This window comes from Neomonachus schauinslandi, chromosome X (assembly GCF_002201575.2).
Source record: "Neomonachus schauinslandi chromosome X, ASM220157v2, whole genome shotgun sequence".
In the NCBI taxonomy this organism is placed as follows: Eukaryota; Metazoa; Chordata; class Mammalia; order Carnivora; family Phocidae; genus Neomonachus; species Neomonachus schauinslandi.
Genome location: NC_058419.1, coordinates 33930897 through 33952436, shown reverse-complemented (window position 1 = coordinate 33952436; position 21540 = coordinate 33930897). Strand labels below are relative to the sequence as shown.

The window sequence follows — 21540 nt, the reverse complement described above, 5'->3', positions numbered from 1 at the left end:
TCAAATAAATAAAAACTAAAATCTTAAAAAAAAAAAAGGTATATATGCATCTACCCTATCACTCCACTGTTTATATTTACCCACATAATATGTATGCCCATACACACAAAAAAATTATGCACAAATACTCACAGCTACTTTATTCATAATAGTCCAATACTAGAAATAACCCAAATGTCCGTTAACATGTGAAAATAGCAGCAAAAGTTCTTGCAAAAGTATATTTACAATAAAGACTAGTGATACAACCAAAAATAAGGGTGATTTGACAGCCATTATAGTGACCAAAAGCAGCCAAATACATAAGCATAGATCCTATATAATTCCATCTATGTAAAGTTGTGGAACAGCAAAACTAATCTATATTGATAGATATCCAAATAGTCATTTTCTGAGCTCAAGGACACTGACTAGAAAGTGACATGAGAAAACTATCTGCAGTGTTGAAAATTTTCTATTATTTTGATATTATTTTGATATATTTGATGTGGTAATTACACATGTATATACATTTGTAAAACCTCATGCAAATGTATAATTGAAATCTATTTTTATGTGCCAATAAACTATACTCAATAGGTAAATTTCTTTTAAAAATCAACAGAGCATCAACAGCTTATAGGGCTCTAGAAAGTCATCTAAGATGCATGGATCTCAGAAAGCAAGGAGAAAGATTGAGAAAATAAAACACTTGAAGCATATAAAAAGCATACATTCTCTCTTATTGTGTTTTTTAAAAGTTAAGTAGTTACTCAAAGAAAAATTATAACAATATGTTGTAGGGTTGTACCATATTTAGAAATAAACCATATGGAAACAATTGCACATATGTCGGTGGGTATAAACAGACTTGTACTATTATATGATTCTTACATTATACATGAAGCAGATCATAAAGCTGATCATAACTAATCATAGTATCTCCTTATTTTTTAATATCTGTAGGTTATGTGGTGATACCCTCTCTTTCACTCTTGATATTGATAATTTGTGTTCTCTGTCTTCTTTCCACCTGCTTTTTCTTGGTGTGTCTTGTGAGAGACTCATCAATTTTATTAAACTTTGCAAAGAATCAACTTTTGCTTTGCCAGTTTTCTCTCTCATTTTTGTTTTCTCTTTCACTGATTTTTGTTCTTGTCTTTATTATTTCTTTCCTTCTACGTAGGATGTAATTTTTTCTTTGTAAAAATTTCTTATTGTGGAAATTGAGGTCACTGATTTTAACCCTTTCCTTTTTTTCTAATATGGACACTTACAGCTAAAATAGCCTCTGAACACTGCTTTTGCAATGTCCACAGATTTTATATGTTGTGTTTTCAACATATTTATCCAAATATTTTACCACATTTACTTGTGATTTCTTTTTTGGCCTGTGAACAACTTAGATATTTAATTCTGATGTTGTCAAAAGGTATTATAGAACATTTCAGTCTTTGGAAATTATTAAGATGTAGTTTATGCTCCAGTAGATCTGAATTTCCACCTGTTATTATTTCAATCAGCCTAAAACATTCCTTCAGCATTTCTTTTAGTGAAGATCTACTGGCAATAAATTCTCCTAGCTTTATTTTGTCTGAAAATGTCTTAACTTTACCCTCATAAAATTCTAGGCTGACAGGTTTGTTTTGTTTTTACTTTGTTCTATTTAAAGACAGTTTTAATATCTTCTGTCTTCTATAGTATCTGATGTGAAGTCCTTGGACATTTCTATATTAATCCTCTCTATGAAATGCATTATTTTTCTCTTGCCTTTAGATTTATTATTTATATTGTTTAAAAGTAGTTTGCTTATAATACACTTATTATTTCTTTCCTTTGAATTTATTCCACTAAGGGCTTGTTGAGTTGCATAGATCTATAGATTAATACTTTTCACCAAATTTGGGAAATTTTTACCATTATCTCTTCAAATATTTTCCTGCCCCATTATTTCTCCTCTTCTTCTGAGACTCTTATTACATGTGTGTTAGAGTGCTTTATACTGTTCCATAGGTCAATGAAAATCTTAATTTTTTAAATCTTTTTTCTTTGTTCTTCCAATTATTTTTTTCAAGTTTTTATTTAGATTCCAGTTAGTTAACATAGGGTAATATTAATTTCAGGTATAGAATTTAGTGACTCCTCACTTATATACAACATCTAGTCAGTGCTCATTTCAAGGGCCTTCCTTAATCCCCATCACCTATTTAACCCTTCCCACTGCCCATCTCTCTCCATTTGCTCTCTATAGTTAAGAGCCTTTTTCTTAGTTTGTGTCTCTTTTTTTCCCCCTATGTCCATCTTAGCATAATACTCCCTGGCTCTGTACATGTCCTTGCAAATAGCAAGATTTCATTCTTTTTGGTGGCTCAATAATATTCCATTGTGTATATATACCACTTCTTTATCCATTTATCAGTCAATGGACATTTGGGCTCTTTCCATAATTTGGCTATTGCTGATAATGCTGCTATAAACATTGGGATGCATGTATCCCTTCCAATCGGTGTTTGTGTATCCTTTGGGTAAATACCAAGTAGTGCAATTGCTGGATCATAGGGTAGTTCTATTTTTTAATTTTTTAGGAACCTCCATACTGTTTTTCCAGAGTGACTGCACCAGTTTGCATTCCCACCAACAGTGCAAGAGGGTCCCCCTTTCTCTACATCCCCTCCAATACCTGTTGTTTTCAGTGTTGTCAATTTTAGCCATTCTGACTGGTGTGGGGTCATATCTCATGGTAGTTTTGATTTGTATTTCCCTAATGATCAGTGATGCTGAGCATCTTTTCATGTGTCTTCTGGCCATCTGGATGTCTTCTTTGGAAAAATGTCTATTCAAGGCTTCTGCCCATTTTTAACTGGGTATTTGTTTTTTGGGTGTTGAGTTGTGTAAATTCTTTATAGATTTTGGATACTAACCTTTTATCAGATATATCATGAGCAATTCTCTTCTCCCATTCTATAGGTTGCCTTTTAGTTTTGTTCATTGTTTTCTTCACCATACAGAAGCTTTTTTATTTTGATGAAGTCTCAATAGTTTATTTTTGCTTTTGCTTCACTTGCCTCAGGAGACATATCTAGTAAGAAGCTGCTATGGACAATGTCAAAGAGATTACTGCCTGTGTTCTCCTCTGGGATTTTGATGGCTTCCTATGTCACATTTAGGTCTTTAATCCATTTTGAATTTATTTTTGTGTATGATGTAGTAAAAGTAGTCCAGTTTCATTCGTTTGCATGTTGCTGTCCAGTTTTCCCAGCACCATTTGTCTTTTTTTTCCATTGGGTATTCCTTCCTGCTTTGCCAAAAATTAGTTGACCATAGAGTTATGGGTCCATCTCTGGGTTTTCTATTCTGTTCCATTGATCTATGTGTCTGTTCTTGTGCCAGGACCATACTGTTTTGATCACTACAGCTTTGTAATATAACTTAAAGTCTGGAATTGTGATGCCTCCAGCTTCGGTTTTCTTTTTCAACATTCCTTTGGCTGTTTGGGGTCTTTTGTGGTTCCATACAAATTTTTGGATTTTTCTAGCTCTGTGAAAAATGTGGGTGGTATTTTGATAGGGATTGTACTAAATGTGTAGATTATTTGGGTAGTATAGACATTTTAACAATATTTGTTCTTACCCTTCCTTTTATTAATGTGGTATGACATTGATTGATTTGTGAATATTGAACCACCCTGCAGCCCTCAATAAATCCCACTTGATTGTGGTGAATGATTCTTTTAATGTACTGTTGGATTCAATTTGCTAGTATTTTGCTAGTATTTTGTTGAGAATCTTTGCATCCATGTTCCTTAGGGATGCATCCTTAGGGATGGATCCTTAGGGATGCCTGAGGTTCTCTTTTAGTGGGGTCTGTGTTTGGTTTTGGAATCAAGGTAATACTTGCCTCATAGAATAAGTATGGAAGTTTTCCTTCCATTTCTATTTTTTAGAATAGTTTGAGAAGAACAGATATTCACTCTTCTTTAAATGTTTGGTAGAATTCCTCTGGGAAGCTGTCTGGCCCTGGACTTCTGTTTTTTGGGAGATTTTTGATTACTGATGTAATTTCCTTGCTGGTTATCAGTCTGTTCAGGTTTTTTATTCCTTCTTTTTCAGTTTTGGTAGTTTATATGTTTCTAGAAATTTATCCATTTCTTCCAGACTGTCCAGTTTGTTGGCATATAGTTTTTCATAATATTCTCTTATAATTGTATTTCTATGGTGTTGGTTGTGATCTCTCCACTCTCATTTGTGATTTTATTTATTTGGGTCCTTTCTCTTTTCATTTTGATAAGTCTGGCTAGGGGTTTATCAATTTTATTAATATTTTCAAAGAACCAGCTCCTGGTTTCATTGATCTGTTCTACTGCTTTTTAGTTTCTATATCATTTATTTCTGTTCTAATCTTTATTATCTCCCTTCTGCTGGCTTTAGGCTTCATTTGTTGTTCTTTTACTAGCTCTTTTAGGTGTAAGGTTAGGTTGTTTATTTGATTTTTCTTACTTCTAGAGGTAGGCCTGTACTGCAATGTACTTCCCTCTTATGACTGCTTTTGCTGCGTCCCAAAGGTTTTGGACTGTCATGTTTTCATTTTCATTTGTTTCCATGTATTTTTTTTTATTATTTCTCTGACTTCCTGGTTGATCCATTCATTCTTTAGTAGCATGTTGCTTAACCTCCATGCATTTGTGGTCTTTCCAAATTTTTTTCTTGTGATTGACTTCAAGTTTCATAGCGTTCAGAAAAGATACATGCTGTGATCTCAATCTTTTTGTACTTGTTGAGGATTGATTTGTGACCCACTATGTGATCCATTCTGGAGAATGTTCCATGTGCACTTGAGAAGAATGTATATTCTGGGGCATTAGGATGAAATGTTCTGGATATATCTGGTTCAGTGTGTCTTTCAAAGCCATTGTTTCCTTGTTGATTTTCTGTTTAGATGCTCTGTCCACTGTTGTAGGTGGGGTGTTAATCAAGTGCTGGAAGTCCCCTACTATTACTGTATCGTTATCAATGAGTTTCTTTATGTTGGTTATTAATTGGTTTATATATTTCTGTGCTCCCAAGTTGGGGGCATAAATATTTACAATTGATAGATCTTCTTGTTGGATAGACCCCTTAATTATGATATAATGCCTTTCATCTCTTGTTACAGTCTTTGTTTTAAAAATCTAGTTTTTCTGATATAAGTATTGCTACTCTGACTTTCTTTTGACTTCCATTGGCATGACTGATGTTTCTCCATGCCCTCACTTTCTTTTTTTTTTTTTAATATTTTTTAGATTTTATTTATTTGAGAGAGAGAGACAGAGATAGTAAGATAGAGAACACAAGTGGGGAGGAGAGGGAGAAGCGGGCTCCCCACAGAGCAGGGAGCCCGATGCGGGACTCGATCCCAGGACCCTGGGATCACGACCTGAGCTGAAGGCAGATGCTTAACCGACTGAGCCACCCAGGCGCCCTCCATGCCCTCACTTTCAATCTGCAGGTGTCCTTAGGTCTAAAATGAGTCTCTTGTAAGCAGCATATCAATGAGTCTCTCTTTTTTTTTTTAATCCATTCTGACACTGTATGTCTTTTGATTGGAGTATTTAGTCCATTTACATTCAGAGTGATTATTAATAGATAATGCATTTAGTGCCATTTTATTGCTTGTCTTGTGGTTATTTCTGGAGATTTTCTCGGTTCCTTTCTAGTCTTTGTCACTTTTAGTCTTTCATTCCCACTCAAAGGGTCCTCTTTAATATTTCTTGCAGGGGTGCCTGGGTGGTTCAGTCAGGTGAGCGTCCAACTCTTGGTTTCAGCTCAGGTCATGATCTCAGGGTCATGGGATCAAGCCCTGTGTCAAGCTCTGTGTTTAGCAGGGAGTCTGCTGGAAACACTCTCTGTCTCTCTCCCTTTCCCCTCCCCCTGCTCTCTCTCTCTCTCTCTCTCTCTCTCTCTCTCAAATAAATAAATAAATCTTTAAAAAGTATATTTCTTGTAGGCCTGGTTTAGTGGTCACAAACTCCTTTAGTTTTTGTTTGTCTGGGAAACTCTCTAGCTCTCCTATTCTGAATGATAGCCTTGCTGGATAGAGTATTCTTGGCTGTAGATTTTTCCCATTCAGCATGTTGAATATATCATGCCACTCCCTTCTGGCTTGTCAAGTTTTTGTGGCGAGATCTACAGCTAGCTTTATGGGTCTTCCCTTGTAAGTTTTTTCTTTATCACTATATTTTGCAAATTTAACTACAATATGCCTTGGTGTTGGCCTGCTTTTGTTGATTTTGATTTTGATGGGAGTTCGCCATGCCTTCTGGATTTGGATGTCTGATTCCTTCCCCAGATTAAGAAAGTTTTCAGCTATTATTTCCTCAAATAAACCTTCTGCTCCCTTTTCTCTCTTCTTCTTCTTTTGGGACTCCTATGATACAAATGTTATTACATTTGATGGAGTCACTGAGCTCCCTAAGTCTATTCTCATGATCCATAATTCTTTCTCTCTTTGGTTCAGCTTCATCATTTTCCATTATTCTAGCTTCTATAGCACTTATTCATTCCTCTGCTTCTTCCATCCTTGTGATCATTACATTTGGGTGGTTTCGAATCTCAGTTATTGTATTTTTAATTCCTACTGTTTTTTAACTCTTTATGTCTATGGTAAGGGTCTCTCTGATGTCTTCCATGCTTCTCTTAAGCCCACCCAGTATCCTTATGATTGTTGTTTTAAATTCTCAAGCAGGCATATTACTTATATCTGTTTCGATTGGATCTCTGGCCATGACCTTTCTTACTCTTTCTTTTGGGGTGAATTCCTCTCTCTTGGCATTTTGTCTAAGTCTCTATCTTCTGTGTATTAGAAAAGCCTGTTAAGTTTCCTGCTCCTGAGAGTAATGGCTTTATGAAGAAGAGGTCATATAGTGTCCAGGTCCTGGGGCTTCAGAGAGTGTCTCTGGTGTGTGCTGCATATACTCTGCTGTTATGTTTGGGCTGCTCTTTCCCTCAGGTCAGTTGTCTTCAGAGGCTGTTCTTGCTTACAGTGGGCAGTGTTGGACCTTGGCCAGAGTGTGGCAAGTTTTAACTAGTCATGCTCTGGTCTGCCTGTTAAATGAGCCCTGATGATACTTCCACTAGAACTAAAGCCTTGCAGAACTCTATGGTCAGAAGACATGGTGGGGGCAGGAGTTTGTGCTGGTCTTCTGGGGAAGGGGCCTGCTGTGCTGGTCTTCGGCACACTTGCCTGAGAAAAGCAGTTCCAGCAGAACACAGGGGAGCAGGACTTGGTGTAAGCAGATTAAGCAGCCAGTGTTGGTGCTGTGCTGTTTACTGAAGTTGGTTTATGCTGAGGGGCAAAGAAGGGAAATGGCACCAGCCAACTCCTTTGTCTCCAGCGAGAAGTCTCCGTGCTTGCTGCTCTTAGAAAAGTACTCCCAAAAGAACAAAACATTTCCCTTCATGCCTCGTAGGCATTTTTCAGATGGTTTTTTTCAAGCAGTCTGTCTCCGAGTTGCTTGCCTGCCTGGAGCAGTGCAGTGCCCCTTGGGCTCTATCCCAGCCAAACCTGCTGACTTTTAAAACTCCAAACTTTAAGGACATGCTGTGGTGGGGGCCTACACTGGTCTCCTGGGGGAGAGTCCTGCTGTGCTGGGATAAATGCTGTTTGACCAAGAAGGGCAGTTGTGCCAGAGCACATGGGCATGGGGTTTGGAGCAAGCTGGCTAAACAGCCAGTGTCTAGGTTAGCCGCCCTTAGCAGGTGTCTCTGCACCTATGCTGAGGGGGAGGTGAGGGAAGCAGTGCCCACTGACTCCTTTATTCCCAGAGAGGCATCTCTGCGAATGCCACCTCTCACGGATGTGCTCCAAGAAGAGCCAACAGTCTCTCTCTCCATGCCCCTTAGGTGATCCTCAGATTGTGCCGTCTGCCCCAGTGTTGCTCACCTGCCTTCTCTCCAGGAGTAGGGCGGCACCCTCAGGGCTCTATCTTGGCCAAGCCTGCTGACCTCTAAAACTCCACTCTTGGAGCCCTGCTGGTTGTAAAAACTCATGAAAATTAGCCCCTCTCATTTTCCCAGCCAGTGGCTTTGGAGAATTGCTCTCCTTGTGGATACCCCTGTTTGCTCCCCTCTCTCTCACCTTTCTCCACGACCACAGCTCCCTCCCTTCCACAGCACCTGTGATCCATTTCTCCTCCAAATCATGTCTCCGCACTTCCTACCTTCCGCCATGTGGCCTCTTCTCTCCCTCTAGTTGTGCAGTTTGTTCTGTCAGTCCTCAGGTCAATTTCTTGAGTATTCAGAATGATTTGATAGTTATCTAGCTGTGTTCGAGGGATGAGGCAAGCCCTCAAGTCCTCCTACTATACCCCCACCTTAGCTCCCCCAACCTTTTCCAGTTAATTTTTGTGAGTGTCTTTAAGTTTGTAATTCCTTTCTTCTGCCATCTCCAATCATCTGTAAAACTTCTCCAGTTTAGTTTTCATTCATGTATTTTACCTCATAGTTCCAAAATTTCCATTCCACTCTTTGTTATAATTTACATTTCTCTGCCAAGAGCCAGCATCTCTTCATTCATTTGGACCATATTTGGCTTTAAGTCCTTCAACATCATTATTTTGTAATAGTTGCTGCAAATTCTTATCTGATAATTCCAACAGTAGGTGGAACCAGAAGTCTGTTTTCATTGACTGCTTTTTTTGTGATTACTATCATAATTTCCTATTTCTTCATATCCATCTTTTATTTTATGAAGGGCACTGTAGATGATACAGTACAAAAAGTCTAGAAGGTGTTGTTTTCTTTTAAAGAGTATTCAATTTCAGGCTGGCATGCTATGAATTTCCTTCTGTTTTTCTTGATTCTATTCAGGTTTGGGGTTAGGTTTTATAATGGTGAATCTTTTAAGGACATGATCCTTACTACTAAGTATATACTTTCTTTTGTTTCAGCCGAATCCTCAAGATGTTAGTGATGGGCTAATATGGTCTCTTCATTCTGGTTGGGCCAGACTCCAACTTCTAGAACTGTGTAACCTCTAGTATATCTGTTCTGTTCTTATTCTCATTGCTGCCACTCACTTCTAGGCCTTATGGAATCTCACTGTGTAACCTAGCTCTCAACCATGTACCTGGAAGTATGCTTACAAATACTTCTTGGTCTCTCCTTCTGCATAGTTCTCTGTTCTTTTACACCTTGATCAGGAAATTCTAGGTGTTTTGGGAGTCCTGAATGCTGATCTCTGTTTCCTTAGTTCAGCAGGACAGCCAACCCCTACTTGGGCTTTCCTTCCCTGTGCCACAGTGAAGAAATTGTCTCCATATAGAGGGAAAGTGTGAATATAGCACTATCTCAAGTTTCTCCCTCATCTTAAAAATACAGTCCTACACAGATTATTTCCAAATGCTTGAAAAAAAAAAATATATATATATATATTCTGTTTAGTTTTATGGTTGTTTTTGGCAGAATGGCAACTCTGGTACCAAGAACTCTATCATGGCTGGAAACATGAGTCCAATTTTAAAAATCTTTTTTTTCATTGTGCTTAAGTTTAAATGATATGCATTGACCTTCTTGAAGTTCATTGATCATTGTTTCTACTATTAATCCCATCCAATGTGTTTTTTTTAATTTTAGGTAATGAATTTTTTTTTTTTTTTTAGTTGCAGGATTTCCTCTTTTCTTTAGTTTTCACATCTATCCTGAAATTCCCATGTCTACCACCACATATCTATCTTTTCTGGTAAATTGTTAACATATTTATGCCAGTTAAAGCCTTTGTTAATTTCAATATCTGGATCATGTGTGGGTCTGTTTCTATTTACTTATTTTCCTCTTTATTATGGGTCACATTTTTCTGGGGTTTTGTTTTTTTGTATGTCTAGTAATTTTATAAATATATGCTTAGAGAAGCATTGTTTTTTGTTTCTTATGGTAGGCTCCGGGTTTTAAAAGCTCTTGTTTTCAGTCCTAGGGCAAATCCTTTAATCTTCAGAAACTGGCTTTTTTCCTAAGGTATGCTCCTTCTGAGCATAAATGAAAGGCCAAGGTATTTATTAAGCTTTTCTAATGATGTGATGCGAACTCCCAACTTTGTTTTCTCTGCCATAGACAACTGTTGAGATTTCTATTAAATACTTTCATCCTTTCAAATGTTGCTTGCTCCATGGGTTCTTTGGAATCTCACACATAAAGGATTCAGGTGTCAGGAAAAAAAATGGAGGGAACTTTCTATAGATATTTTATGGTCCCTCCTCCCTGTGGCTTGTCCTTTCTCTGACTGCACTCTTCAAATCCTAGCTGTTCTGGCAAATCTTAATGCTATTATGTTACTCCACAGCTCAGTTAGACTGTAACTTTCTTTTCTTTTTTTTTTTTAAAGACTTATTTATTTATTTGAGAGAGAGAGAGAGAGCACATGAGCCAAAGGGGCAGAGGGAGAGAGAGAGAGAATGTCAAGCAGACTCCATGCCCAGCATGGAGCCCAACACAGGGCCCAGTCTCATGACCCCAAAATCACGACCCTGAGATCACAACCTCAGCCAAAACCAAAAGTCAGATGCTCAACTGACTGTGACACTCTGGTGCCCCTAGACTGTAACTTTCTGCTTTGGGGTCTAACCTCCATGCTGGAGAATGCCCTCAGGGGAAGAGACATATAAATCTGGAACTCAAACAACATGTTTTCCTCATTCAATGGCTGAGTCTTCTGTAATTTCTACATGATTTTTGCTCACCCTTACGTACCTTCAAATGTTGGGTTTTTAAAATATTGTTCACAATTTATGATTGTTATTAGCAGGAGTGCTGGTCTTCCATAAGCTACTCCACCATTATTAGAAAATGATAGTCTTTTCTTGCCAGTTTTTATAGTTGTTTATAGCAAGAAGTTAAGTCTAATTTTGATACCAGCTACTACATCATGACCGTAGCTGGGAATTTGTAAAGTCTGATGTTGAAAAAAATTAACATCTTTATTTTAACTAACCAATAACTGAAATTTGGGATTTACTCCAATTACAAATGTAGGCAATAAACCAGAATAGTAATTTGCAGTATCTATATTATTATCACCAATAGTAATCACAGATAATTAAAAATCACATTCAGTTCTGGCAGATATCTTGACATATGATAAACCCTGGCACTATTTCAAAATTTGAGTAGCTATTAGATATTTAATGTGTTAATTAAAAAACACATATATTATTGTTTCTAAAGTTGGTCTTTAATGTTTGATAGCAGAATGCCAAAATAATTTTGTTTCCTTTGCAATCCCCTGTGTTGTTTTATCCATTCAAAAACATTATTCTGAGAGGTCTATACTTACAAAAAGGTTTAGAACCCCCTGCCCTAGATTCTTTTCTGATCCTTCTTCTTTCCACAAAAGTTCTCCTTAAAAGATTGTAATTTCCCTTGTAATTTCCCCTTATAAGAAATGTCCTGTCCCCAGCTCACACCTATCTCCTGAGTTCGAAACACCTATATTCCCATAGAATTTCATATTGATCCTCAACAAGCACTTCTAACATAACACAATCCAGAGTCCATTACCTTCCCTGCCACAATCTTGCTCTTCACCTATGTTCCTATGCTTAATGGCAACCCCATCTACCTAAGGACACAAACCAGAAACTTGTAATTACTTTTGACGACTCCTTCTCTCTCACATGCCATATCCAATCTATCACCATGTCTTATAAATGGAACTTCCTAAATATCTCAAAAGTTTATTTATTTCCCTTAATCCTTTCTGCTTTTCCCTTTATTTAGACTCTTCTTTCCCTTGCATAGTAATACCTTTCTTACCTGTTACAAAAGAACTGAGGCCACCTTCTACCCAAGTCTTCACTTTCTGCCTAGGGACCCAACAGTCCATTTATTCTCAGGTTCTCAGAGCCTTGTTCCATTGCCCATTGTCTCTTTATTTTTCCTGCATCTTCAAACTCTCTTCCGAATATTTTCCCAGTAGCATATAAGAGTGTTCAACTATCTGATTTTATTTTTAAGAAAAGCTTACTATCTACATTCACCTACCTGCATTCACTCTCCTTATTTCTCATTGCTTCACAGAATCAACAAATATCCACTTAAATCATTTTGTGCATCAAGTTAACAGTTCTGTTTTTTGCCATCTACCAGTTATTTCTCATTTCTATTTATCCTTCTATTACCTTTTCATGTAGGCCTTGAGAATTTCTACCACCCATTCACATTACCATCTCTTCTAATGTAAAGTAACAGCCATTCTTAATTCCTAGTGTAATTCTTCCAATTGTTTCTGACTTTGCCTCCTCGGGGACCTTATTCCATCATCTGTTACCTTTCTTTTTTGCATCTTTAAGTTCTTCCATTCTACTAGCTTTCACCCTTAACATGTAAGCACATTATTAATCTTAATTAATCTTGAATATAATCTAAAATATAATCTTAGTCTTCTCAAACATCATTAGTTTGTGAGTAATGCAGGAGGGAAAAATAATTTTCCATCTACCTTTCTGAGGCCTTAGCTTAGACCTCCAGTAATAAAAGACAGATTAACAAGTGAAAAACAAACAGACATTTAATAACATGTAGATACCCTGTATACATGGGATATACAAAAACAAAACAAAACAAAACTGAGTAACTTCTCCAGATGGTGCAAGGCACCACCTTAAATACCATCTTCAGCTAACAACAAAGATGTGGGTTGGGAGGAGACCAGTTATGGGAGATTACTTGGAAAAACACAGTAAACAAGGGTAAATTGTGTTATGCAGATTTAAGTGGGTGCCTTCTCCATTAATAAGACTATCTCCTCTCCTGATTTAGTCATGCTTCTCTTCCTGGTACAGAGAGGAAAACCCTTCATAGGGAGATTTCCTTTATGGATGCAAATTTCTCTCACAAAAAGGTAACTTCTACTTTGTTTTCAGAGCTTTCCCTGTGTTTACAATTTCTCAAAATAATCAACTCAAAATAATCTTTATGCCAATGAGGCATATTTTGGGGTGGCATAGTCTACTACCTCTTGGTAGTCATGTGGTCATATTTCAGCACTACCTCCAATTTCACTTTCTCATGCCCTCAGCCATGTTGTAGTTAAATACTAAGACCTTCCCCACCCACCTTTTCACAGATTCTCTTCACAGTATATCTTACAAACCCTGAACATTCATCTTGTTAGCTCATGGGCTGTCTTCTCTTGCTTTCCTTGTTTATAGTCTTCCTCTTTTAGTTCAACTTCCTTCAGTCATTTAAGTTCTTCGTACCCCTACTATCGCTAACTCTATCCCTTTTTCACACATGCCTATGTCCCTACTCTTCTTAAACCTAAAAACCCCTTGAAGTTCAAAGTTGCCTCTGAACCTGACTCTGAATTTCTTAACATTCTCACTGCACAAACATCATACTGATGTATTTGCCAAAGCATGCACAATGCTTCTCTCTGCAACTCCGTCACATTTTATCACCTGAAAACAAAGGCAACACAGCTTGCGTTGTTTTGTCTTCTATGTTCTTCTCTGAACATAGTTCCTTCATCTTCTGCTATCAACTCCCACGTGCAAGAGATTCATTTATCACTCCATGAGGCAAGGACCATGCATGTGAGCTTGACATTGCGTGGTCCTCCTAGGTGTCTTTGAAAAAAATTTTTTCCATGAAAAACAACTCGTAGAAATAGATACCTTTGAGATTGCCCTTCAGTTTTCGTAAGATGTTGTATTACTAAAGATAGCCTTGCAGTTTAGAAGAATGTTTGCATTTTGATGCTGGCCAATTTGTCCCAGGAAATTTATTCTATAATCTCTCTCTCCTCCTTTGAATCACCATTTCTTATTTATTTCCTGTCAATCTGTTTCCTGTCTTCACTACTCCAGTATAATTGTTCTCTCTATAATCACTGGTGACCTCCTCGTTTTCAAAGACAGAGGAAATGTTTTTAATTCTAGACCTTTCTGTGACACTTGACACTGTTGAGGGAGCCTTCTTCAGAACATTCCATCCCGTTACCTGTTTTGACATAATTCTTCATTCACACTGAATTACTACCATGCCGCTGATACCCATTTTGCAGATTTTGCAGCTGATAATTTTGATTTTACCGGAAGAGATCAAAAAGTTTTTCAGAACAGGTTCACACAGAGGTACTGGCAATGACAACTATATAGTGACTAGGGGCTGGCCAACGGTGATTGTAAGAGACTTTCAGTCATGAGACCCAAAACGCTTTCAAAGATGTTGAAATCTGAAAGAAATTGTGCATCTAAGAATCATTGGCATATGGTATTATTGTCTGAGAGTTTGAAGAGAATTGATCTGTGTTGCTTGAATTCGAGGCTTTAAGAAACAATGTGAACATCTTTATATATTTTCTGGATTTACTTGCCTTACTTGAAGTAAATAACCTTAGCAAGTTATTGTATGACTTTTACGAGGCTGGAAGGAGATAATGCATGCCAAGTATGTGCTGCAGATGAAGTACCAGAGGTAGCGAGTACTCAGTGAGTGATAGGAGTTGTAACAGCTGTAGGCGGTAATGGTCACAGTCGTAACCATAGCCGCAGTCATGGGAGTAGTGGCGATATTTTCAATAAAGACATAAATGATAACTGTTCATGAATTCAGCATTTCTAAAGTGCTAAGACCCTATATGTGTATTGAAAGTACTTTTGTCTCTGAATTTAAATAATCTTAATAAATAATACTTTTCATGGTTTTTTGAGAACTAAATGAGATAATGCATGCAAACTGTTTGACTGCTTATTGTTTGAAGTAGTACTTGATATTTTCAGCCGAACGTGAATTATAATTTTTTTGTTGTTTCTAAAACTCTGAAGAAGACTGATAAAGATTCATTGAAGTTAATTTCAGAAAGATTAAGTGATTCTAGTTAATAATTCCTTCTCTCTATGTTTTGTCTGGATTGAGTAAGATAATATGTGAAAGTATGTAATAATCGTAAAATACTTGACTCCATGTATGACAAATAGGAAGCACTCGGTAAAAGGTAGTTATCAGTACTGCAATTGTTATTTGTACCTGGTATTTTCTATGATAGTTCACTCTCACTCTTTCTCCTTGGCCAACTCAAAGGTTTTAAAAATATCAAAGACTGCTCCAATTACACTTACTAAAATTACTTAATTTTTCTGAAGTTAACTTCACCAAATACCATGTGCCTTTCAGAATTTTTATAAGAATGAATAAGATGGTGCATGTAGTTTTTTGCTATTATTGATGTTGTTTTATATTTACCTGACATTATATCACCTGAATTTCTACTGGTTGACAAATTTAAAATACTGAGAAAGACTTTCCTCATTTGCTGAACTTAACTCTCCAGGGTTGAAATAACTTTGTCTATTAACATAGAAGAGCAGTTCTCAAACTCAGTGGTATCAGGACCCCTTTATACTCTTCAAAATAATTGAAGACCCCCAAAAGCTTTTGTTATGTGGATTATACCTATTGATATTTGTTGTATTTGAAATTAAAACTGAGAAATGTTTTAACTATTTATGAGTCATTTCATTTTAAATAACAAGAATGAACCCTTTAAAGGTTAACATAAATAACATTTTTATGAAAACCACATTTTACAATCTTGAAAATCTCTTCAATGTTTAGTTTTATGGAAAGACAGTTGAATTCTCATATCTGTATCTGCATTCAACTTGTGATGTGTTCTTCGGGTTGAAGTTTATGAAGAAAACACAGTTTTAAAGACAAATAGTTGGAAAAAGGAAATCTAGCAAACCCTCTAATACAGTCTCAGTGACCCCCCCAGGGTCCTTGAACTACACTTTGAGAACTGCTGACACATACCTTTACTTTTTTTAAGTACTGAATAAGATAATCCTACAATATATATCGTTATGAATGCTGCTTCACTTGTTGCTATTATTTATAATTTCCAAATATTGTCAAAAAATCTTGAGTTTCTTCTTGTTTTGTTGACTGCATTCATGGTTTCTTAAAAAAAAAGAAAAAGAAAATTAATAATGGCATAAACTTGGTAAAGGGGCTAAGCTACTTTACTAAAATCTGTATTACAGAGTCTTTAACCAAATTGAGATAATACAGTTTACATCTATAATGTCAGTGATATGCCTGGCTCAGTGCCTGGAATGTAAGATAGACTCAGCAAAAAGGCAGCTTTGGAATCACTCTTTACTCAATGTACATAAAATTATACAAATAGGTGCCACAGATAAAATTGGACTCACATATCCAATAACAGCTTCAGCTCATCTGGAGTCAGTCTTTTGTTATCCTTTAACACAGGCCTATTTTAGGCCCCAGAGTCCCTTAGGAAAGTGAATAAATCTTTTAGCAGAAACAAGCTAATCCTACTGCAGAGATGGGCTCTGCTGTTCTGGTCAGTGTGTAAGGCCTTCCCCAGAGACGAGACTTCAGGTAGCTCTAGAAGATTGTGCAGCATTTCCTCTAGGGAACTGAATCTCCACTCCAGCACTTGTTTCCTGAGTGTAGGTTTGTCTATCCTTATCAGGATTCCTCCAGAGTGAATGCAGTTTCCCCAGACCAAGTCTCTACTTCCCACATTGCTAGGGTGGGAGAGGTCGGAAGGGGAGGAGATCCCCCACACCCCCCTCTGGTCTTGCTATAGGATCCTGAGAAAGTATGAGTTTTTCTTCCAGCACTTTGGCAGAAAATGGCCTTCTTTCCTACAATTATGTCAAAGTGGTAGTCTTCCTACTCAGAACTCCAAGTCTGTTGCTCTAAAGTAATCACTTCCGAGGTCAGCAGTGGCCAGTAAGTCCTGGAGAACTTTATGATCTGAGATCTAATAGTGATTTCATTGCCTGCTTCAGAAAGGACCTCTATGTCTTCTTTTTTTCTTTTTCACTTCTAAAATAGTATTGAACTTTTGTTATGGAGGCTTTCAAAGATTACAAAAGTAGGTACAATTATATAATAAAGACCCATGTATTTATCATCCAGCCCTAAGATTTATCTATTTATGGACTGTCTTGTTTCATTCATACTTCTGTTTACTTCTCCCTCCCATATTATTTTGAAATAAACTCCAGTCATCATAATACTCCATAAATATTTCAGTATGTATATCTAAAAATATAAGAGCTATTTTTTCTACATAACCACAATATCAACATCTCTCTTAAAAATTAATGAATGGTAATTATTTAATATCGTCAAAAAGCCAGTCATTATTCAAAATTTCCCACTGTGTCATGAATGTTTTTCAAAGCTGGTTGGCATCGAGATTCCAAGAAGGGCCACATATTATAATTGTTTGATAGGTATTTTAAGTCTCTCCTATAAGTTCTCACTCTAATTTTTTTCTCTTGTAAATTATGTTTTGAAGAAGCCCTTCCCTCTTTTCTTAATTCCCTATCCACTTCCTTAACTCCAGAAAACTTCCTGCAGCCTAACCCTTCACTAAAACATTTCATTGAAGATAAGCCAATACTGACTTCTTTCAGGCAAGCCTAATCTACACGCTTTCTAAAGACTCCCTTATACTTATGACTTTTGGAATAAAGATTCTAATGTTACAAGCTGGCAGCCTTCTTACCTGCCTTTTTGTAACTTAAGAAATGTAGGGGGGCCTGGGTGGCTCAGTCATTAAGCATCAGCCTTCGGCTCAGGTCATGATCCCGGGGTCCTGGGATCGAACCCCACATCAGGCTCCCTGTTCAGTGGGGAGCCTGCTTCTCCTTCTGCCCTTCTCCCCCTGCGGCTCTCCCTGTTTGTGTGCTCTTTCACTCTCTCTTTCTCTGTCAAATAAATAAAGTCTTAAAAAAAAAAAAAGTGTAACCTGTGGGGTTCTGTTGTACTCTGTACTCCCAAATGCCTGTTGAAATTCCTCCATGCATTTCATCAAACTTGGTGAAAGTTACCTTCTGATACGCATCACTCTTCCCATCCAGAGTTCAAAATCTCTTCCTCTAGATCCCTCACAGCATTACCTGAGGATACCTTTTGTATGCAGAGTCTCCTGCTTTTCACAGCCTCCCTGACTTTCTCGAATGGCGTTCCTCGGCTCAGAACTGTGGGCATGTACTAGTACTCCCAGGGAGCCTTGTCACATTTATTACCGCTTCTCACACCATCACCTGGTCTCTTTCTCTAGAAAAAAGATCAGTCATTTCAGAAATTCAGTGTCTTGGGAAGAAGGCTTACAGATCACTTCCCAAACAGTCTCTCTTCCTCTCTTTCCCAGAGAGGAAATACCATCACCACCTTCAGGGGGCTCTAGCAAAGAGCCACTGACCATTGTTCCCTCTTGGTCATCCGGCCAAAACTCTCTCCCTGGCATAGGGTATTGAGGCTGACTGCAAGAAGGGATTTTCAGTTTCAGATCTGTCCTAGCTCTCCATGTGTCCCCTAAGGCCAGCCATAATCTCGGAGGGTGCACTGCTCTCTCCGCTCACAGCTCATAGGGTGACTATCCGTCAGCCCAGCATTCCTAATAATAATCTCTGATAGATTCCTAAAAGTGCAATCTGACTCTTCCCAGGCTTCAACTTCCTGGGGACACAAGGGAGAATAAACTAACACTGAAATTTGGACTTTACTTGCAAGTTACCCTATCAATGCCAGATCTCTTCAAGATCTCCCAGAGAGATTTCTGCAAATGTCCCGGTTTCTCACTTAGACTGAGGCACAAGATCCCCTTCCACTCCCACCTCCTCATTGCTATTTTCTACCAGTGAGCTTCTTTATGAATGGAGGTGCGTGCCTCCAAGGACTACCTCTCAGTATTCTTAAAAAACAAAAAATGTGGGCACCTGGGTGGCTCAGTCAGTTAAGCGACTGCCTTAGGCTCAGATCATAATCCCGGAGTCCTGGGATCGAGTCCCACATCGGGCTCAGGGCTCATCGGGGAATCTGCTTCTCCCTCTGACCCTCTCCCCTCTCATGCTGTTTCTCTCTCTCTCTCTCTCAAATAAATAAATAAATAAACTCTTTCTAAAAACATTTTAAAAGTGCTTAAAATTCCACACAGAAATGGGGATACTGCATCTCTCCCAACTCTGTATTTTACTCTGTCTCTTGCCCTTGAAATGATGTCTCTTAGGCCCAGCGACTCACAAAAGACTCTTGCTAAAAAGAGAGTCCTCTCAGTTTCTGCATATAGATGATTATTTCTGCATAGTGCTCAGATCTAGTCCCTGCAGCACCACTGAGGACCCTACTGTCCTCTCCATCTCTAGTAACCAGAGCTCCGGGGCTCTGGCGCCATAGGACTCACACATAAAATTTCCTCCTCTTAGCCTCTTTCCTCAGGAGAGGAGGGAGTAGAAGGGGATGCTGTCAGCTAAAAATTCATCTCAAACTCAGCCCAGCCAACCCTGATATGGCATGATTTCTCTTACAGGTGGTATACACATCATTTTTATTGCATGTGGAAGATGAATGCTAAAAAAATGAACCAGTGAATTTATGAATGCCATTGAGTGTAGCTGTAATGTATTCATTCATCCAACAGTTATTTACTGAGTGCCCCCTGTGAGCCAGGGCAGTTCCAGGAACCGGAAATGAAACAAAGCACACACACGGTCCACTCTTACACACGAGCAGTAATGGGAATTCCTCCCCTTCTACAGAACTTTAGGGAGAAGGCATTCCTAGCCTGAAAGAAATTGTCATTTTTCTGAGGTCACACTTCTACTCTTTCCTGTGACTATCAGCTTATGCCATGAATAGCTTTCAACAAATGCCAGTTCTGAATTTTCTAAAGTAAAATGCAATTGAACGTATGCCACTGCACAAACCTATTCAGTCCTTCAATGCGCTGTAACGATATCCTACCTTTTGTTGTTTTTGTCCCTTTAGGTGTGTCCGTTCCCATCCCAGTGATCGGACTGAGAGATGAAGAGAAGGTGTTCGTCAACAACACCACGTGCGTACTGAATGACCCAAATTTTGTTCTCATTGGGTCCTTCGTCGCTTTCTTCATACCGTTGACGATCATGGTGATAACGTATTGCCTGACGATCCACGTTCTTCACCGTCAAGCTCTGATGTTACTGCAGGGCCACATCGAGGAACCGCCTGGAATAAGCCTGGACTTTCTAAAGTGCTGCAAGAGGAACACGGCCGAGGAAGAGAACTCTGCCAACCCTAACCAAGACACGAACCCACGCAGAAGAAAGAAGAAAGAGCGACGTCCGAGGGGCACCATGCAAGCTATCAACAACGAACGGAAAGCGTCGAAAGTCCTTGGCATTGTTTTCTTTGTGTTTCTGGTTATGTGGTGCCCGTTTTTCATTACCAATATTCTGTCGGTTCTGTGTGGGAAGGCCTGTAACCAAAAGCTCATGGAAAAGCTTCTGAATGTGTTTGTTTGGATTGGCTATGTCTGTTCAGGAATTAATCCTCTGGTGTATACGCTTTTCAACAAGATTTACCGAAGGGCTTTCTCTAACTATTTGCGCTGCAATTATAAGGCAGAAAAGAAGCCTCCCGTCAGACAGATCCCGAGAGTCGCTGCTACTGCTTTATCTGGGAGGGAGCTTAATGTTAACATTTACCGGCACACCAACGAGCCCGTGATTAAGAAAGCTAACGACAACGAGCCCGGTATAGAGATGCAAGTGGAGAATTTGGAGCTACCAGTAAATCCCTCCAACGTGGTTAGTGAAAGGATCAGCAGTGTGTAATTAGGAGTGTGCAAGCAGCAGTCTTTTCCTATGGTAAAGCTACAAATGTAGGGAAAGGTCCTAGAATTCTTCCGTCGGTTATAACTAATGTAAATATCGTCGTCTGATAAAAAGTGTTTTGTATATAGCTTTGCAACCCTGTACTTTACAATCATGCACACAACAGTGAGATTTAGGGTTCTATATTTACTGTTTATAATAGATTGAGAATAACTTATTTTGATTATTTGATGCATAAAATGTCGATGTTTCTGCTTTCCCTTCCTTCCTCTTTGCTTCCCTCCTTCTCCCTCTTTCTTTTGTTCTCTCTCTCTCTCTCTCTCTTTCTTTTCTGCATAAGGAAATGTTGATGTTCATCTCAGGTGGCATTTGCAGGAGACCAGAATGATGCACATGACAGTGGTTATTTCAACCACACCAAAATTAACAAATTCAGTGGGATCTTTTTCCAGGTTAACAGTAAATATACACTTTAAATTCTTGCTCTGCTCATTTACACACATAAACACAGAAAGATAGGTTCTGCCTTCTGATACCTTGTCACACCCATTAGTGAGTCAAAGGTAGAACTTAGCCTCGTTGTCACATATAGGGGCAAAATTTGACATTGTCGGAATGTCGTGTTGGTATTTTGCTGCAATGTCCGTCCCCAAAAGTAGTGGTATTTTAACATAGCAGCTGGTTAACCAGGACTACAGAAGTGGAAGGATGATACGAGATATATACATCAATAGCTTTTCACTTCTTAAGGACAATGTTCAAATTCTGATTATAACGACAAGCAAACTGGAATTAGTGTTTTCATTCTGGTCCTTAGTAAATACCTAATTCTGTGATTAAACTGGGGAACGAGATCCCAGAGTTATTTCCCAATCCAGGATTCAACATCAATTGGGTTTTGATCTCAGGATCCTGGAAATTCGTGTGCTACACACAAAGTGAAATTAGCATTTTGA

The 21540-nt window shown here is 38.2% G+C and overlaps 1 protein-coding gene across 1 annotated transcript in view; it reads left to right on the top strand.

The window, feature by feature from the left end:
* Positions 1-20636, top strand: part of HTR2C (5-hydroxytryptamine receptor 2C) — a 299507-nt gene extending 278871 nt beyond the window's left edge. Inside the window, exon 6 of the mRNA XM_021686453.1 lies at positions 19758-20636. Within this exon, the coding sequence (XP_021542128.1) occupies positions 19758-20584 (827 nt within the window). The 3' untranslated portion in view covers positions 20585-20636. The remainder of the gene's footprint in view (positions 1-19757) is intronic.
* Positions 20637-21540: the final 904 nt, after the last annotated feature.